Source organism: Rhinatrema bivittatum, chromosome 5 (genome assembly GCF_901001135.1).
Source record: "Rhinatrema bivittatum chromosome 5, aRhiBiv1.1, whole genome shotgun sequence".
NCBI classification, from domain to species: domain Eukaryota; kingdom Metazoa; phylum Chordata; class Amphibia; order Gymnophiona; family Rhinatrematidae; genus Rhinatrema; species Rhinatrema bivittatum.
Genome location: NC_042619.1, coordinates 65,183,726 through 65,202,663, shown reverse-complemented (window position 1 = coordinate 65,202,663; position 18,938 = coordinate 65,183,726). Strand labels below are relative to the sequence as shown.

Genomic DNA, 18,938 nt, shown 5'->3' with positions numbered 1-18,938 from the left:
TGTAATAATCATGTTACTGCATGGTGCAAATGCAAATTTTTTGAAGGGGTGCGATCAATTAGAATGAGGGCCAATATTGCACTGAGATAGCATAATGCATACTATTGCATGTTTTTAATGCAGGAAATAACTACGCCTTTTTTCCTGGTGTTAAGCTGTGTGATATGCCTGAGATGGATGTAATGCAATTTGCATTAAAGATTGCAAAATGCATTTTGGTTATTTCTGGGAGAGGAGAGAAGCGAGAACCTCTAGGGAAACCTTCACAGTATTCAACTATCTATATCTCTATAGGAAGGCCAGCTAATAGCTCGAGGTGAGATGTTGGTCATAGTTTAGGGTTTAGGGGCCAGTTTTACATGCAGAGTGAGACGTATGAACAGCACAGTACATCTTGGTGAAGATTTGATGTCATTTGGAGTGAATAAGTCTCACAAAGTTGAGATTTCTACTATGTTCTCTTGAGAAGCTCCCTTTTGCATGATTGCAAAGGAGCACATGAGGACAGCCGGCATTATTTTCCAAGATGAAGCTGGCATGGCAAGAATAAGGCATCCATTGTGACGGTACCCACCTTAACGACGGTATAGAAAAAGCTTTAAATAAATAAATAAATAAATAAATAAATAAATAAGTGGGGATCACTCCTTCCCATAGAAGACCACTGCCACTATGGGGTAAGTTTTGGGGGAGATGGGAGGAATGGGAAGTGGCTTAAATTGGTTCTCTTACTCATTTTTAGGGACAAGAGGGAACGGGCTTAATAAAGGACACTTTTTTTTTTTTTACATTTGCAGCCCATGAGGGGGTTGGGGATTGGAGTCATGGTTGGGGGTCAGGGGTCAGGATCGAGGGTGGGGGGGGTTCATATGGACCATCAGGGATTTTTAGAAGCGCAGGGTTGGTAGGGTTTAGACGGGCTATGCTGTCCTTTTAATATCAAAACAGCCCCAAGGATCCCAGGACATCATTACGCATTGCATGGTGGGGAGCACTCAAGTTTCCTGGCTGAGGCAACATATGAAATATCTCCCATGAAAGTTGCAATAGCTGTTATTGAGTTCCAAGCCCTTTTGCCTCCTTAGCAAACTTGCATGGAAACAGGCTGCTAACTGGCAGGAAATACCATGATTAGTACATCAGTTTCTTAGATTGCAAGCTCTCTGGGGTAAGGAAATACCTACAGTATCTGAGGTGTAACTTGCCTTGAGCTCGGGTTTGGAAGGATGAGTAATTAAATGCACTGCAAACCACAGACTATGATTCCCTGAAAGATTTCTACTCATTCTGGATTGTATTTCATGTCCTCCTCCTTTCTGCACCACCATCTTGGGTAAAAGAGCATGCAAGAGCCCCACTTAGTCCCCCCCAGCACCCACCTTTCCCAATACCTAACCACGGCTCTGTAATAATCTAAACAGTCAGCAATTCTAGGGTGGCCATTGCCCAAAATTCCGGCCTCCCAGGTCCCCTCCTTAGTCTGACAGCCAGTTCCATCTAGGTGAGTGCTTGTGTTTCCACTTTTAATTACTGAACTTGCCGCCTGCCAGACAAACCCAATTACTGATTTGATTCTATCCGCTGATCTAAATAGCTATGATTAGCTGTGGGCCTCCTAAGTCCCTTACCTAACCTGCAAGTCAAGCATTGTAAAAATATGATTTTCCTGCTGAAACCAATACAAAAAGCTCTGCTGTTCATTTCCATAAAAACATGCCATTCTGTGTTTTTTCCTTTCATGCTGCAGATTTCTCTTCATCATAATCTGCACTAAGGATGCGTGAAACAGTTTGATTTGAGCTCAAAACCAGGCAAATTTCAGCTCTCCTCACATTAAAAAAAAAATATGTATATGGATGTCCCGTAATAATCTAACACATTTTTTGCTGAAAGTCTCAGAGAAATTTGTACCAGATGACATAGAGGTTCACTGATTTGCAGAGAACTTGCTGGCAGATTTCCACTAATCCGCGGCTTCCCCAGGTCAATAAAGGCCCAGGGTTTCCACAGGTTTGATAAATTAGCTCACAAACTTCATCTAAAAATTTAGTTTGTACATCCCTAACCCATAGTGTAACCTGAAAATCAAAATGACCACAACATTTCAGGTAGAGAATGTGTGAACATAATGCTGCTGTGGTTTTGTCACTTTCAACATCCAATATAATATAAGGTAACACATCTGTTTTGTAGTCTTATGCTTTTAGGCTTAAAAAAAACAAAAACAAATAATTTTGTTCTATATAGAATCTAGATTTTGATGTACTTTCACTTATTTATTCCAAAAGGGAAGAGAAACAACAGCTGACAGGAATGTCGAAAAGATAAGATTACAAAAGATGACTAAAGGCACCAGACTTTATTCTGAGGATTTTATAAGTTCCTGCTTTATGGGCTTGTATCCCCAGATACAGAGACATTTATTACTACTTCCTAGAAGCTATCATTTCTATAGTGCTACTACACAGCACTGTACAGATAGATACACAAAAGAGGCAGATCTGCACCATGGAGCTTACAATCTAAAAGACTCCCAGAAATCCAAGACAGCAGCCACTTGGCACCTTCAGAACAGTGCTTGCTTCCCTTCCCTCACTAGCTTTATCTTTCACCCCAAATCATACATCTTCTCCCATTTGCCACAAACACAACCTCCCATACCCTTTCCTCAGCCTTTCGCCTCAGAATTCTGCATTTCACTCCAAAGCTGTCGGACAGTCCTCCATGAGGAATACAGGACCCCATGCTCCCCCAGACCTTTGCCCCCATTCTATGCCCTGTGCAGAAAAGCAGGTGTGCGGCACGCTTGCAGTCCACACACTGCTTCTACAGCAATGCAGCACTTACCGTTCACATATAAAGCAAAAATGCACTCCTGGAAAGAAAAAGTTAAAATCTTATCTGCTTTTGGAGGCATTTGCTACTATTCTTTAGTAAAGTGTTGTTGTTCTGTAACCCTGCGTATTTTTCTTAATTATATTTAATCCTAATTTTATGAATTTGTCTTTATGTTGTATTATTGTATTTAATTGTTTTGTCTGTACTGTGTGATGTCCTTTGATCTGTAAACAGAGCATCCCTGGTTCATATTCAGAATACACCTAACTGTAATGTAGGCTCCCCCCTACTCCTCCTTGTCCTCAGTACAGGTTTAGTTTGCTGGAGTACTGAAACCTGACTCCAAGTCCCTAGCCCTGGGTCCTTCCTCAATAGCTGTAAAGACTTGATCTTCAGGGCTCTTAAAGGAACAGGACTACAGACATTCAACAAATCTACTCTTCACACCATGTATCTTTGTTCCAATGAAAATAAAGTTTCATGATGCAAAAAAACCCCAAACCATAATTGGGTACAAATCCACAAAATACACTTATTCTTGAAAAATCCATCTTGGCAGTTGATACTTGTGCAAACACACTCTAGGCATTTTCTGACTAATCCAAGCTGTGTGGATGTTTCTGAGGCTCCCACTGCTAACGGGTCACCCCTGGTACCTTTTCTCCTTGAATCCAGTCTCTCTGACTCTAATCTCCTTGTTATCGGATAGATACTTGCTCCTTACTCCCTTTATGGCTTCAGTGCCCGGATACCTGCTAGGAAAGCTGTTACAGAAATATAGCTGTGGATTCCTGGTGCACTACTAGAGATCCGGGTTACACAGAGTTTTCTCTACGTGGAGGCAAACTCGGGAAAGGTAGAGCTTTCCTTCCTTTGGAAACAAGGGGAAACTTTCCCACTCCTAAAAACGGTAGGAAAAAAAGGGAAGGAAGTCAGCTTTTGTGAAGAAACAAGCAGCCTTTCCTCGTGAACCCACAGCTTGAACACTGCTATGCCTTCTGGGTAGCCCACTGCAGGCAGGGAGAAAGAGGAAACATCTCCTCTCTCTTCAAAGTCCAAGTCATTATTCTTGACAAACCCTCTAGAATTCTCTCTAGAGATAAAAATCATAATAATAATAAACACTAGACTAAACCACTGTGGTTTCTCCCAGTGAAGAGCGGGGCAGATGCACTGGGCAATGGTTTCATCCTCCTTCTACCCTCATCATTATTTACATGTCCCCACGGCCAAAGACATATAAACCTAGAAAGGATCGTTTGGGATCCTTACAATCATGTCCCAAAAAAATACACATGCATAGGGAGGGTAATTTTCACAGAAATTACCTTTTTACGAAATCGTCCACTCTATATGCAAGACAATTTGTGTGATTGTCTTGTTCACATGTAAGTTTACCTAGATAAAGTGGAGGTGGGGGTTGGACTTGTATGCACACTTCTGTATTTTCAAAAGTATGTGTTTAGATTTTCCCAAAATTTTCTTCACATATAATAGCAGTTGTAGTTATGTGTGGGTAAATTTTGTGGGATAATTTTCAAAGCAGACTTATGAAGGTAAGTCTGCCTTGGAAATTGGTGTAACTTGCGTACGTTTTTGATGACTAATTTAGGCAGGCTGCTTGAAAATTACTGCTATAGTGGGCACATGATAACAAGCAGGCAACACACTGAATTAATGCAAAATTGAAACTTTGTGCTTCCAAGAAGGCATTAGGATAACCTGCATGGAGCAACAGTTACAATCTTAAACAGCCGTGACAAAACAACCCTGAGCTTCCAAGAAGGTTGGGGTTACCTTAATATACCCTCCCAATTAGCCAGATAAAATTATCCAGCTAACTGAGCTGCAGAGCAGCTGAAAATTGACACCCAAATGCCTGAGCAAACAGCTGCTTTTTGAACTGGCCCACACCTGAAGTGCTACGTATTTCTTTCAGCAATGAATTCCACATAATTAAACTGGCAAAAGAAGGCTCCTTGCCAAGTTCTCAACAGTTTTGCTGCCTTCACTCATGCCACTTATAAAAGCCCCTCTGAGCTTGATCTAAGAACTCATATGGAATTATAATTGTTGCAGAAGTGCACCCTTGGACCGAGGTGAAGTGGGTGCTATCTCAGGGAGGAGTCTTGCAGGTCCTCACCATCAGCAGGCATTGCTGGCTGGAGCAGAGGCCCAACAGGAACTTCACCAGTACCAGCCATCGTTCCTCTTAGGTTGAGCCCTCAGGTGCCAGGGCCGGTTGGACTTAGGCTCAGGCCTCTGGGAGGAGATGAATTTGTTGTGGAGGATGTTGTAGGCCAGAAGGAGTGAAACAGGCTCAGTCCAAGCAATGGTCAGGGCAGGCAGCAGACAGCAGAGACTGGTGCAGGCTGAGGTCAGGGGCAGGTGGAATATGTGCAGTGACGAGGTCCGGGCTGAGGTCTGGGCAAGCAAAGATCAAGTGAGATGATGAGTAGGCAGTGGTCACAATTCAGGCACAAAGCAAGCAGCATCGAGAAGTAGTCCAAAGTCAAGCCAGAAATCCAGTCAAAGACAAAGCCAAGTATCCAAACCAAAGTCAAGCCAGGAGGTGAATCCGAGGTGGTGAGGCAGGACAGAACAATAGGACAAGATGATGAGGATAGACGAGGACTCAGGAGAAGGCCAGACCGAAGAAGAACCAGGAACAAACACAGGACCTCCAGAGATACAGAGCAGAACCAGGAACATGAAGACAAGGCACAGGATCAAGATCAGGAACTGGAACCAGGAACACAGAGGAAAACAGCTACTCTGAGGAGTTCTATTGCCAAGACATCTGAGGCAAGTCAGACCAGGCCTTAAATAGGGTAAGGTCTGTGATATCATCTGAAGGAGCCGTGGTGGAATTCCTGCCGTGGGCCCTTTAAATTTCTCAGAGCTGTGTGCGCCTAGGGACACCCCGCTCAGCTGAGCAGTATCCCTAGTGCGGCGTGTTGGGCCTGCGCGGAAGCCTGCAGTGTCTTTGTCAGTGGGCCCCCTCTGACTTGGGGATGGAGGTAAGAGTGGCCGGTCGCAGGACAGACCCCTGACTGGCCAAATGCAACAATAATGACTCAGCTGCATAGTGAGATAATCAGGGACTAGACTATTCAGAGATTTAAAAACTACGTAGTTGCTTTTATTATTGGTGCAAACCCAGTGAGTAAAATGTACTTGCAGAATTTGCATCAATGCAGGCAGTTTGATCATTTCCCCCTAAGTAAAGGCAGCAGATAAAACCCAAAACGGTCCATCCAGTCTGCCCAGTTGAGGTTCATCCATTTTGGGTAGTTGAGCATCTAAGAATAGAAGATCCCGAGAGGTGAATAAAAGCCGCATATCTAGGTGGGTGACTAACCCTTTGGGAGTATGAGCAGAGGAGGAGAAGAGATTGATAATGGAAAGTACAACTGGGCTCTGACTTTTGCTTGCTCCTAATATCTTTATTCAGGCCCTTATGAGTAACCTTTGGAGTTTTGAAAAACACACTGAATATTTACCAAATATCCCTTTATACAAGAGTCTATCTTTATGAAAACCTGATATTCAGCTGCTATTCTCCTTGTAGAGCCCTTTATGAGTTTTTCTAAATGATATTTTAACATTACAACATGTGGCTACTCGAACTCTAGATGTGATGCACAGGTGCACATGGCAGTCATGAAAATTGTTAAAGTTAAATACATACATGATTTATGGTTACAGAAAACCGCTGGCTATTTGTATTGTGCTGGATGCACACACTTTCATGCCCTATCTAAACTGAGTTTTTAGTTTGAACGGTAACAACATTACTAGAGAGATCTAATCTTTGTTTTAAGATTTTTAATTGTGCATCCTACTAAATGCCTGTGGGTATGAAACCATCATTTATCAAATAAAATGAATTTTGTGATAAGCATTTCTAACAAAAATTATTTTGTTTCTTGAAAGCAAATTTATGTATATAATTTTTTATTTTTTATTTTCCGGTTACGTATTGTACAAGTGAGCAATTACAATTAGTATCTCTAGGTTAAATTGCTAAAGGATTGACTATGTTAGGATGATGCATTTTACACTTACTGCATTGCTGCTCTATATTGCAAGACAACTACTTTCAAATAACATAGGAACACAGTAGATGACAGCGGATAAAGACCAATTGGCCCATCCAGTCTGCCCAGTTAATAGCTAATTCCCTTCTATACTTCAGTAGCTAATGATATAGTCAAGCTGCCAACCATTCAAGCTTGACTGTCAGCATGCTATTGCTCCTTATCCAAGTCAGATATTTTGGTTGTCTTCCCTCTTTTGTCCTGTACCATTCTGACTATAAAAGTTCAATTATTTAAAACAATGCCCAGAGACCTCACCCCACCCCAGCCTTGCTTCTACCACTACCTTCCGTATCTGCTCCTAAAAGGCAACAAGAGAACATAACAATGGAATATTTTTTAAACTGTATTTACAACTAAGAAGCATAGGAACATAGAAAAACCTTTCAGCACAAAGGTTCCCACAAATGCTAAATCATGTTTTGCTACTAATATGAAAAAGATAACATAGAAGTAGATCCAAAAAAATATTCCAACATAATCTTCTTTCTGAGCATTAACACTTAGTCATTAATTGGTTTTGACCAAAAATGAATCACTGTGTTCCTAATTTCAACACACTGTCGAGATTATAAAAACATGTACATGCTGAAGTTTAAGACAATAGGAAGGAAGACATCTGCCTTTTGCTGCCCTGTCAGTATTGAAAGCGGGATGAGTTTGCAGTATTTTTTCTTGTTCGGTTTGGTGCTGCTCACACTCTCATTTGCTGTGCCTCTGGTTGATGAAACAGATGATGACAGGATCCAAACAGCTGAAAGGCTAACAGAGAATGACCTGAGATTTGCTAAGGTCTGTAAATTTTCTTTGTCTGCTACAGGAAGGTCTAACTTCGGGTGGTCTAAGGGCAAGAGTTTGAACTACCTTCCTTTGGAGTTACAAACCCATTTCCTCATACATTTAGAACTCAAATGGAGCACTGATTTATAAGGACCTGATTTTTAAAAGCACCTACATGCCTAGAACTTGGTTTAACATGTATAAATGCACTTTACCAGAGTAAGTGGACTTTTAAAAATTGATTCTATATATGCCATTGAATTGTTAATAGGTTTTATCCACATTAAGAGCCCTTAATGCGGGTAAATTGCTTTTGAAAATTGCTACAATAGTATGTTACAATTACATGTATAATGCCTTTGAAAATTCCCCTTTAAACATATTTGCAGGAAAATTAACTGAGAACTGTACTTTAAATCACACATTAATATTGTAGTAAAGAATATAATAATAATGGTTAGCTTAGAATGAGATGCATGAACTGAACTTCTAAAATTAAATCTGCAATTGATGTAATTATGTAATTTGTATATTTAATCCTTTATGAGGCCTATGTACCAGCGGGCATTCAAATTATCGGCAGCATTTAAATGCACATTAAATAATGCCCATGTATGAAGTGCATTAACATGCACTATTTACATGCATATTAGCATTACTGCCAGTTTCTCATCAATAACATTAATGCACCTACAAATATGCATATATAGATACAGATGTAGATCTATATATGCATATACATATATATATATATATATATATTATAATGATAATGAGCTCATTAAATTATCTGGCATTAATATTTAAGCAAGTTAACATGGGCCACTTAAAACAGGAAAGTTAATTACATTTCAGATGGTGTAGTTAACTTGCGTTTTAATGCACACCGCTCCGAAAACACAAATATGGGTCTTGGTATCCTATGTCCCTACTCCCTCCCAATACCAGAACAAGAAGGTGCCTCCATGGATTCCATAGCCCCCTCTTCAAAATACACTGACTGCCATCCAGCCCCCCTTCCCCTTGGCCAAACAATTGGAGTAAACTTTCAAAGGGGTTTTGCCCGTAAAAATAGCATATATGTGCATAAATATTTTATAGACATTGAGAGTAGGTGTGTATTTTCCATTTCATGTGTACATTTTACCAGCGTAAAAAAGGGACAACTGAAATCAGACTTGCTGTTGTCTGCATTTTGGGGTGGGAGGTCTGGGTGAATATGTGGGGTTTCAGGATGAAGTGCTAGACTAGAGGGTCTAACTGAACTAGAGATGGGCTGGGTAAACTGGCAGAGGTATTAGTATCTGCTGATTTAAAGTATGCATGCAAGTATTTTCAAAATGGTATACATACATGCTTTATAAAATACCTGCCTCCATGTATAAATCAGGCTTATTACGTGCACATATATTTTTATGCACTTAAAACATACGTGCATATGTTTATAAAATAGGCAGAGAAAATATGTGTTTTCTTGCACTGGAAATATTTGCATGTCCTGATACATAGGCGCATACTTTTGGAGCAGAAATACGCTGTATTTTATAAACTACCCGCTGCAGAGTTTTTAAAATACTAGCATAAATCTCCATGCATCCACTCATGCATGCAAATGCTGTACTGAGAACAGGTTTGAATGTTAGGCTTCCTGTGTATGCGGGTCAGAGTGTCAGCAGCACTATTGTGCATTTGCCACCGTGGCCAACAGGAAGGAAACCAGCTCTCTTCTGACAGCTGAAGACTCAGAATTCTATCTGAAACTTGAAAGGGATATTTGAGTGAGGGTGTTGTGAGACCGGATGCCCCTTTGGAAATTGGGGGAGGGGGGGGAATGAAGGCACTGGAAAGCTCCAATATGTTTGGGGAAGCCCCAGAAGGACATTCATCTCAAAGAGGGTGAATGTCCTTCTGGGCATGTGAGTGATGAGTGATCAGAAAGCCCTGGAGGGCTGCTGATTTCTTTAAAGGAGAGTAGGGGCAAACTTCAGGAGGCCCAGGCTCACTATCAATATGTTTGGTGAGGTGGGGTGGGGTCAGAACCCCAAGATTGTTTATTTGGGAGACGGTTGAAGGGGTTGGATGGCCGTCATTGTGTTTGGAGGGAGCAGGTGAGATAAAGAGACCCTGAAAGGCCATAAATGTGTTTGGGAAATGGGGAGTGAAATATTATGGGGAGGGCTGCAGAGGCTCGTTGTTGTGATTGGCATGGTTGGAGCTACATGGAGAGGCCCATATTTGAGGGTAGGATGGGGGGATTTTCCCTGCTAGTACAGGAAAATCTAATATGCAGAGTACAATAGTGTTACCATGGCTTCCCTGTCTTTGCTCTGCCACATTCCCTATAATCATTAGTTTAGTACCTTGCTGCTGGCATTTAAAACTGGCAGGTAACTTGTGTTGCCGTACTGGTTTTAATGCTGGTTAGTATATTGACCCCTGAATTGCACAATATTTTAATGAGAGTACATTTACCTTGCACACACTATATAATGTACAGTTCTATAGGTTAATAGGTGTTTTGCTGAGAGGGTCTGGCATCCCTAGGACCCAAGTGCCAGTCTCTCAGTTTTAGGGTTCAGCAATGTGAGTAAAAGGGATGGTATAACAGACCTGGGCTGAGGGCAGAAAGGAATGCATTTTTTTTTTAATTGGAATAGGGATATCAAACCCTCAGTGGTCTCCCATCTGTGAACCAAGCCCTCTCTTTCTCTGTAGTGGTTGCTGGCAGTCAAGGTGCCCCCAATCATGAGACATGCCAAGTTACATTTCAAGCAATTACAATTTTATTTCTGGAATGACCAGCACAGCAGCTATGTACAAGATGATAGAGGGCAGTACAAAATTACCAAATGAATCAGAGTTCACAGGCTCCACAGCCAAGATTCAACTTCAAAAATAACTGGCATTATTATCAGCAGCTGTACCACACTTCAAATTTTTTTCCTGTGCTTCCTGAGGCTTTACATTACTCTTCCTTCATTCTCCTGCTAGAAATTATGCTGCTCACATTTCTGTTATCCCTCATGAATCCTGAATTCACAACATTTCTCTGGCTTTCCATTTCAGTTTTGTCTGCATATTTGTTTCTAATTTGTAGTTCCTTATTCTGTATTAGATAAGGGTCTGTCTGTGTTGCTCATGTGTGACAGAGATGCAGTATTTTGGCTAGCATCTAGTTTCTCTGTAGGGATTTGTAGCAGTCTGGTTTCTTCTGTTTGACCATTAGGTGGTGTATTAGTGTTCTAGGGCCTGGTGTAATGTTTGCCTTGCTGCCTTTTGATAGATAAGGTTGCTGTTATTTGAGTCCTGAGAGTTACTGCTATTATGGTATGGTAAGGTTCTAGGAAGTTTTTTTTGTTATTTTTTGCAAGGTTTGTATTATTTAAAAAACAAGTAAATTTTAAAAGCCTGCTGCGCGTAAAAACAGGGGTTACGCACGTGGTTGGGCCTTGCACGCGCTGTGCGCATTTTAGAACAGGCCCGTCCATGCATGTAACCCCTGTTATGTGCAGACATGCTGGGCCTGAGAATGGGGCGAGCCGGGGGCGTGGTCTGGGCAGTAAGTAGTGGGACAGGGTGGGACGGAAGCCAGGGAAGTGTGCGCCAACTGCTGGTGGTGCGCGGAAAATACTTCTGCTCCAGAGGAGCAGTAAGTAGTAAAATAAAAAAATTTGGTGTAGCTAAATGGGGGTTAGGGGTCAAAGTGGAAAGGGAAAGGGAACAAAGGTTAGGCAGTGGGGTATGGAAGTTCCCTCCCAGTCCACTCCTTAATGGGAATGAACTAGGAGGGAACTGGGGGAGGCCCAATTTTGTTGTGCATATTTAGTGAAAATTTCCCCCTTGCACACACCGCACGCACATGTTATAAAATCAGCGCGTCCATGTGTGAGTGCCAGGAACCGCACACACATGGACAGCCCGGGCTGCTTTTAAAATCAACACCAAAGTGTTTGGCAGTGAAAGGAATTTGGTTTACTGTCACTCAGGTGACACAGGAATTTGAATTATTATTTTTGCATGTCCTAGTTCTGCTCCGCACCTGTTGCAAATCTTTTTATGATAATTATTATGATTATTGCTCTTTTATTGTAGTATTGATATTCTCTGCATTTTTGGAAAGAGGATTCATAAAAGAATACATTGATATTTATTGTATTAAGTGACTGGATCTGACATTTCTAATAAGTGTTCTTTGTTTTCTTTTTAGATGATATTGTGTATTTATAAACTGCACCACATATAAAATAAAATAATATAGATTAATAAGGCATTTTTAATGTTGGTAGGCGCTTGAAGTAATAGAATTAAAATATTTTAAAATGTCACTCATGATGCATGATGGCTGTTGCAGACTACTGAGAAGTCCATTGTAGGGTGCATGCTAATGCATTATTTATCAATAAGAGTACAAATAGTAGGGTCTAGATCTGTATGTCGACTGCCCACGCATGTTAACCTTGGGCCCCACCAAAAATTCAGTTCTGGCTACACCACTGGGTTGATCAATCCTTGGTAATCTGAGCCTTTTCCTTGTAACACTTAGGAATATCTGCAACATTTCTATCAGTTGGGTGAATATTTAACAAACCGGACCAAGAGAAGCACTGACTTATTTACAAGAAGACTGAAACAAATGCAAATATTTTTTCATCTGAATGCTACTGGTCAGCTGGATTCTAAAACTTTGGCTGCAATGAGAGCCCCACGTTGTGGTGTACCTGATGTTAATAATTACAGCTCACTGGAACAAAGGAATCGCTGGTCGAAGAATAGGCTAACCTACAGGTAAGATACTTGAGTATTGTATGCAATTCTGGTCATTCCAGACATGATGCTGTCTCAGCAAGAACGGTCCATTATAAACACTACACAGTGAACAATAAGACAAACAAAATGGTGACAAACTAAAGGTCAGCCAAATTGCATTTCTGGCTGCTCTTTTGCTTTTTTATTAAAATGACCACTTGATCTCCAAGCTCCTTAGCACTGAAATTTAATGTGGACAAGTGCAAGGTGTTGCACATAGGGAAAAATAACCGTTGCTGTAGTTACACGATGTTAGGTTCTATATTAGGAGCTACCACCCAGGAAAAAGATCTAGGCATCATAGTGGATAATACATTGAAATCATTGGCTCAGTGTGCTGCAGCAGTCAAAAAAGCAAACAGAATGTTAGGAATTATTAGGAAAGGAATGGTTAATAAAACGGAAAATGTCATAATGCCTCTGTATCGCTCCATGGTGAGACTGCACCTGGAATACTGTGTACAATTCTGGTCGCCACATCTCAAAAAAGATGTAGTTGCGATGGAGAAGGTACAAAGAAGGGTGACCAAAATGATAAATGGGATGAAACAGCTCCCCTATGAAGAAAGACTAAAAAGGTTAGGGCTGTTCAGCTTGGAGAAGAGACGGCTGAGGGGGGATATGATAGAGGTCTTTAAGATCATGAGAGGTCTTGAAAGAGTAGATGTGACTCGGTTATTTAAACTTTCTAATAATAGAAGGACCAGGGGGCATTCCATGAAGTTAGCAAGTAGCACATTTAAGACTAATCGGAGAAAATTCTTTTTCACTCAACGCACAATAAAGCTCTGGAATTTGTTGCCAGAAGATGTGGTTAGTGCAGTTAGTATAGCTGGGTTCAAAAAATATTTGGATAAGTTCTTGGAGGAGAAGTCCATTAACGACTATTAATCAAGTTTACTTAGGGAATAGCCACTGCTATTAATTGCATCAGTAGCATGGGATCTTCTTAGTGTTTGTATAATTGCCAGGTTCTTGAGGCCTGGTTTGGCCTCTGTTGGAAACAGGATGCTGGGCTTGATGGACCCTTGGTCTGACCCAGCATGGCAATTTCTTATGTTCTTATGTTCTTATTGTATGCACCTTTTTTCTGCCTATTTCTCAAAATACTACTGCTAACTGATTCACTATTCAGTGTTTTTAGATGTCCTAAATAATGAAATTTGAACTTTAACTCTGTACTGCAGAACTTATATGAAAATATAGACCCATTTAATCATTTAAATCTGTGAGATTTATTTACATTTACATGGAAACTGAGATGGACCCTTTCTCCTCATCTCCAAGAAATGTGTTCACATTTGATTTTTGAATGAAGATACTATTACACCTAAAATACTAACACAGAAACTTTGTAATGAGCTTCTGAAAGTTTAGGCAGGGTTGAGGGTCCTCCAGTAGCTCCTTGGTCACACTTACCAATTCAAATTTTGCCTCCTGGTAGGCATGAGGCAAGTTGCCCCACTCTAACCCCTGTACCAGAAGCAGTTATTTCATGGGGTCCATGTGAGTCTGAAAAAAAAAAATCCCAAAACAAGAAAACATTCATTGGTGGACAAAGGTTGTTTTTTTTTCTAGATAAATGACTCACTTGCATTCTAACACACAACAGACACAGCAAAAAAATGAGTGGCCCCTACCTCTTACACAGAACAATATGAGACAAGACATATCAGGCATACTGAAGTTGGAAGGAGAACCTATTGGGGAAGCCTTCGCAATCCCAATTCTGGTCCTAGAGGGCCAGCTGCAGGAATGTGGTTGGGCATCAGCCGAGAGTGACAGTGGAGGGGGCTGTTCATGGCAGGCAGCAGGCAATGACCATAAGCATGTAATGTTGACACTTTTATCCTGCATCCAGTACCACTATTAGGGTGGCATGATATCAGGCTTTAAAGAGATCAGGTCTATTTGTGCTGCCTAGGTCCAGCTGTCAAACATTCTGCTGCTGTTTGGTGATTCTAAACAGCAGACCTGAAAAGAAGAGAAGGAAGAAGATATCCAGATATGTCTATTTATTTGTAAATGGCATGGTTACCACCATGAATATTGATGCGCATCCTTGTTTAGACCAGTGAAAGCAGGAGATATGCAGGACATCCTAGCCTAGAAGGCCCTATGCCACCCAATAGGTATCACGGATGTGCTGTAGATGACAGCATGGTGCTTGCAGGAGGGGGATGGATGGAAGTCACGGTAGGAGGCTCCATGGGGGGTACAGTCAAGAATAACATCAGAAAGAGTGATGGATCCCAATTAAACAGAAATTTTTGTTTCAAGAGATGTTCTGCCTCAACCAATAAGGACACATGTAAGATTTCTGATTCCTCCCAGTTGATTTTAAACTCTGAGACCCTTCTAAAACTGCCCATCTCTTCCACCACTGCATCTAATTAGGCTGCTGGGTCCGGCAGAGTAAATAAAATGCCATCTGCAAACAAGGATAATTTATAGATTTCTTTCCCTACACAAAAGCCAGTTATTTGAGAGTTTTCTCTTATCTTAATAGCAAAAGGTTCTAGGAAAATAGCAAAAAAAAGGGCTGATAGAAGGCAGCCCTGTCTAGTCCCTCTCTCTACTAGGAAGTTGTTAGAGTATCCCCCATTCACTTTAACGTATGCCTGAGTTTTATGATATAGTTTCTGCAACCAGGTCATGAAATATTCCCCAAAGCCCATTTTCTCCATGGCAATAATGTTCTAGCCTTATATTACCTCTGTTGTCAAGAATAATATAATAAAAACTATTGATTGAAAAAAAAGAAAGAAAGAAAGAAAGAGTGATGGATACATGAAATAGCTTCCCAGTGGAGATGATGGAGACAGAGGGGTAGATTTAAAAAGATTTAAAAAGACCTGCGCGCGTAAATCCTGCCGGATTTACGTGTGCAGGGTACTTGCGCACCGGCGGCCTATTTTGCATAGGCCGCCGGCGCGCGCAAAGCCCAGGGACGCGCGTAAGTCCCGGGGCTTTGCTTGGGGGGCGTGTCGGGGGGCAGTGCGGCGTTCAGGGGCGGTGCAGCATTTGGGGGAGTGACAGGGGCGTGACGGCTGTCTGTGGGAGGGGCCGGAGGCATGACAGAGGTCCAGGGGCGGGGCCGAGTGCTCCGGCACAGCGGCCTGTGCCGGGGCAGGGAGCCGGTGACAAAATAAGGTAGGGGAGGCGGATTTAGTTAGGGCTGGGGGTGGGTTAGATAGGGGAAGGGAGGGAAAGGTGGGGGGGGGGACAAAAAAGTTCCTTCCAAGGCCGCTCCGATTTTGGATTTTAAAATCCGGCGTACTTTTGTTTGCGCCAGTTGCGCAGTTGCGCCAGTTGCGGCTCGGCACGGGCAGGCTGCCAATTTTGCACAGCCTTGCGCGCGCCGACCCCGGATTTTAAAATCCGGCGTACTTTTGTTTGTGCCAGTTGCGCGAACAAAAGTAGGCGCACGCTTACTTTTTTAAAATCTGCCCCAGAGGTTCACTAACAATGAAGAAGTGTGGGAAAAGTCAGAGATTAACCAAAGTCTATGGCATTGCACCAGGAATGAAATTAGGCAGGTAGTTCGGTAACACCCCCTCTATTGTGACATGAGTGCTGGTGATGCAAGGTAGGTGATGTAGTAATAGATTCTTTATGTGTGACAGATGAGAATCCAAAACTGAGAAGAGGTGGGTAGCACCTTATAGACTAACCTATGTTTTGAAGCATGAGTTTTCAAGGACAGAGTCCATTTCGTCAGATGAGAATCCAGTGGTCATTGTTCCTACTCTTACTGGCTTGTATGGAAGGAGGTTGCAAGATTGTGAAGCAATGACAGCAATGCAGGGTTTGAGGACTGCATAGTGTATGCAAGGTAAAAGTCTAAGGCTAGTGTCCTGTGAATGCTGTGTTTTTTTCATGGGGAAGCTGTGAGGGAAAGGATGCAAAATTAAGACTGGTTACCTGGGAAAAGTGTTTTGTTTTGTTCTTTTTTTAGACTTGGACACATTGTTCTTGTATGTTGACAATTTCTCATATTTTGGTAAGGTAATGTCAGTTTGTTTTTGACTATACATAACATTGTTTTTACCTAAATGTGTGCTGGTATTTCCCCATTGATTCTTATGCAGCTGAGGTTTCAAAATGTATGCAAATGAGATAGACATTTGGACAGGTGTTTCTGGCTTCTTAGATTGCGAGGACATCATGGTTTGATTATGCTCACTGTGATTTTCCTGACTCTTTCTATAGGGGACCAATGTCCAATGTCAGAAAAACGTTGCATGTCTGATAAGGGTAATGCAGCTCATGTATATGGGAATAATAAGGCATCTAATGCTTTCTGCAGCGTGGAGCAAACACATCCAGTATTCTTCATTTTAGGCTCATTATTTCTCAATTCTGCTCCAGCTTTGAATAGCAAATATTTATATTTACTGGTCTTCCTCAACAGCTATTTATCTCAACCTTTTCTTGCAGCCTCAAAATGCATGAATCATTCCCGTTGTGTGAAAAGGGGCAGAGAATGTTCTAGTCCTGCCTTAGACAAGGGGCTAGTAAATTGCCTTTTGATTATTACTGACCTTTTCTGAAGACTTGATACGAATCTGAGATTTAGTAGCTGTGGTTATGTTTGCTTGAACTGACCAAGAAATTCCACATTGAAAAACGAATTCATCAAGTTACCTCACCTTCCTAAACATGTTGATTTTTAGTAAATAAATCACTGTTTAACCTTAAGCATTAATGTATATAAAAATAGGCAATTATAACAATATTTTTAAATACTGTCATACTAAAATACAGTCAATAACCCTTGTCTTGTTCCACAGGATATCAGCATATACATCACGTCTGCCTCCTTCCAAAGTGAACTCACTTATTGCTTCAGCTTTAAAAGTTTGGAGTGATGCCAGTTCACTAAGCTTTGAACCGGCCAACGGTCCAAATGCAGATATAGTTATCAGCTTTGCAAGGAGAGGTATTGTATTTAGAAGCTTTCTTGAAGGACTTAATTGTGTCATTATTGCTGGCTCAGAAAATACTAGTTACTGACAGCGACTTCATGACAATTCTTCTAGCTCATGGAGATTCATATCCATTTGATGGCCCAGGGGGAACCCTAGCACATGCATTTGGCCCTGGAGAAGGAGTCGGAGGTGATACGCATTTTGATGAAGATGAAAAATGGACAGCCACACAAACTGGTACAATATGGGGTGGATTTTAAAACCCCTGCGAACGTAAATCCTCCCGGATTTACGCGCGCAGGGCACTCGTGCGCCGGCGCGCCTATTTTGCATAGGCCGCCGGCACGCGCAAAGCCCCGGGATGAGCGTAAGTCTCGGGGCTTCGTTAAAGGGGCGGGAGGGGGTGTGTCTGGGGCATGTCTGGAGCAGGGGGCGGTCCAGGGCGGGTCCGGGGGCATGGCAATGGTTCGGGGGCGGGCCGGGGGCGGCGTGCACAAGTTACGCCTGCTTCAAGCAGGCGTAACTTGCCCAACAAAGGTAAGGGGGGGGGGGATTTAGGTAGGGCTGGGGGGTGGGGTAGATAGGGGAAGGGAGGGGAAGGTGGGGGGGACGCGGAGGGAACGGAGGCAGGCTGTGCGGCTCGGCACGCGCAGGCTGCCGATTTTGCGCAGCCTTGTGCGCGCCGACCCCGGATTTTATAAGATACGCGGGGCTACATGCGTATCTTATAAAATTTGGTGTACTTTTGTTCACGCCGGTGGCGCGAACAAAAGTACGCACACGCATATGTTTTTAAAATCTACCTCTATATGTTTTCAAACTCCTATATTTCTACTTTTCTAGTCAATTTATTTTACTGCAAGTATGATGTCTATGTTGAGATATAATTCCTTTAAAGATAATCATATACTAAGAAATGGCTCCAACAGTAAATCTTTTGTAAAACCCAATTGTAAAATCCAATTTTAAGCATGTAAATGCTTTTGAAAATCAGACTTTATGACTTTAAAAGATATCAACTAACTAAAAGACCCAAACTAACATGTCACCTGGTTATCAAATTAAGGGCCTGCTTTACTAAAGCTTTTCTTCCATTCTGGGTCATGGAAAAAGTGCTTAGAAAATGAGGCCCTAAAATCAATAGGTTTTACATATGTAAATGCACTTTACCCATGTAAGTGGGCTTTTGAAAATTACTACAATAGTAGTTACATTTACACATGCAAATGTTTTTTGAAAATTACCCCCTTAGGGCCTGATTTTAAAAGCATTTATAGGCTTAAATTTGTGTTTCACACATGTAAATCAATTTACTCAAGCAAGTGCGCTTTTGAATATTGCTACAATATATGCCATTGAATTGTCCATAGGATTTACCTGTATCAGCGCACTTTACATGAGTAAATGGTTTTTGAAAATTGCTACAATAGTATGATACATTTATGCCCGTAACTCCTTTGAAAATTATCTCCTTAGATTTTAC

The 18,938-nt window shown here is 41.7% G+C and overlaps 1 protein-coding gene across 1 annotated transcript in view; it reads left to right on the top strand.

Moving 5' to 3' along the window:
* Positions 1-12,345: 12,345 nt before the first annotated feature.
* The window catches only part of LOC115092349 (matrix metalloproteinase-20-like), a 45,509-nt gene continuing 38,916 nt past the window's right edge, over positions 12,346-18,938 (top strand). Inside the window, exons 1-3 of the mRNA XM_029603150.1 lie at positions 12,346-12,503; positions 17,318-17,466; positions 17,567-17,692. Coding sequence (XP_029459010.1) covers positions 12,352-12,503; positions 17,318-17,466; positions 17,567-17,692 — 427 coding nt within the window. The 5' untranslated portion in view covers positions 12,346-12,351. The remainder of the gene's footprint in view (positions 12,504-17,317; positions 17,467-17,566; positions 17,693-18,938) is intronic.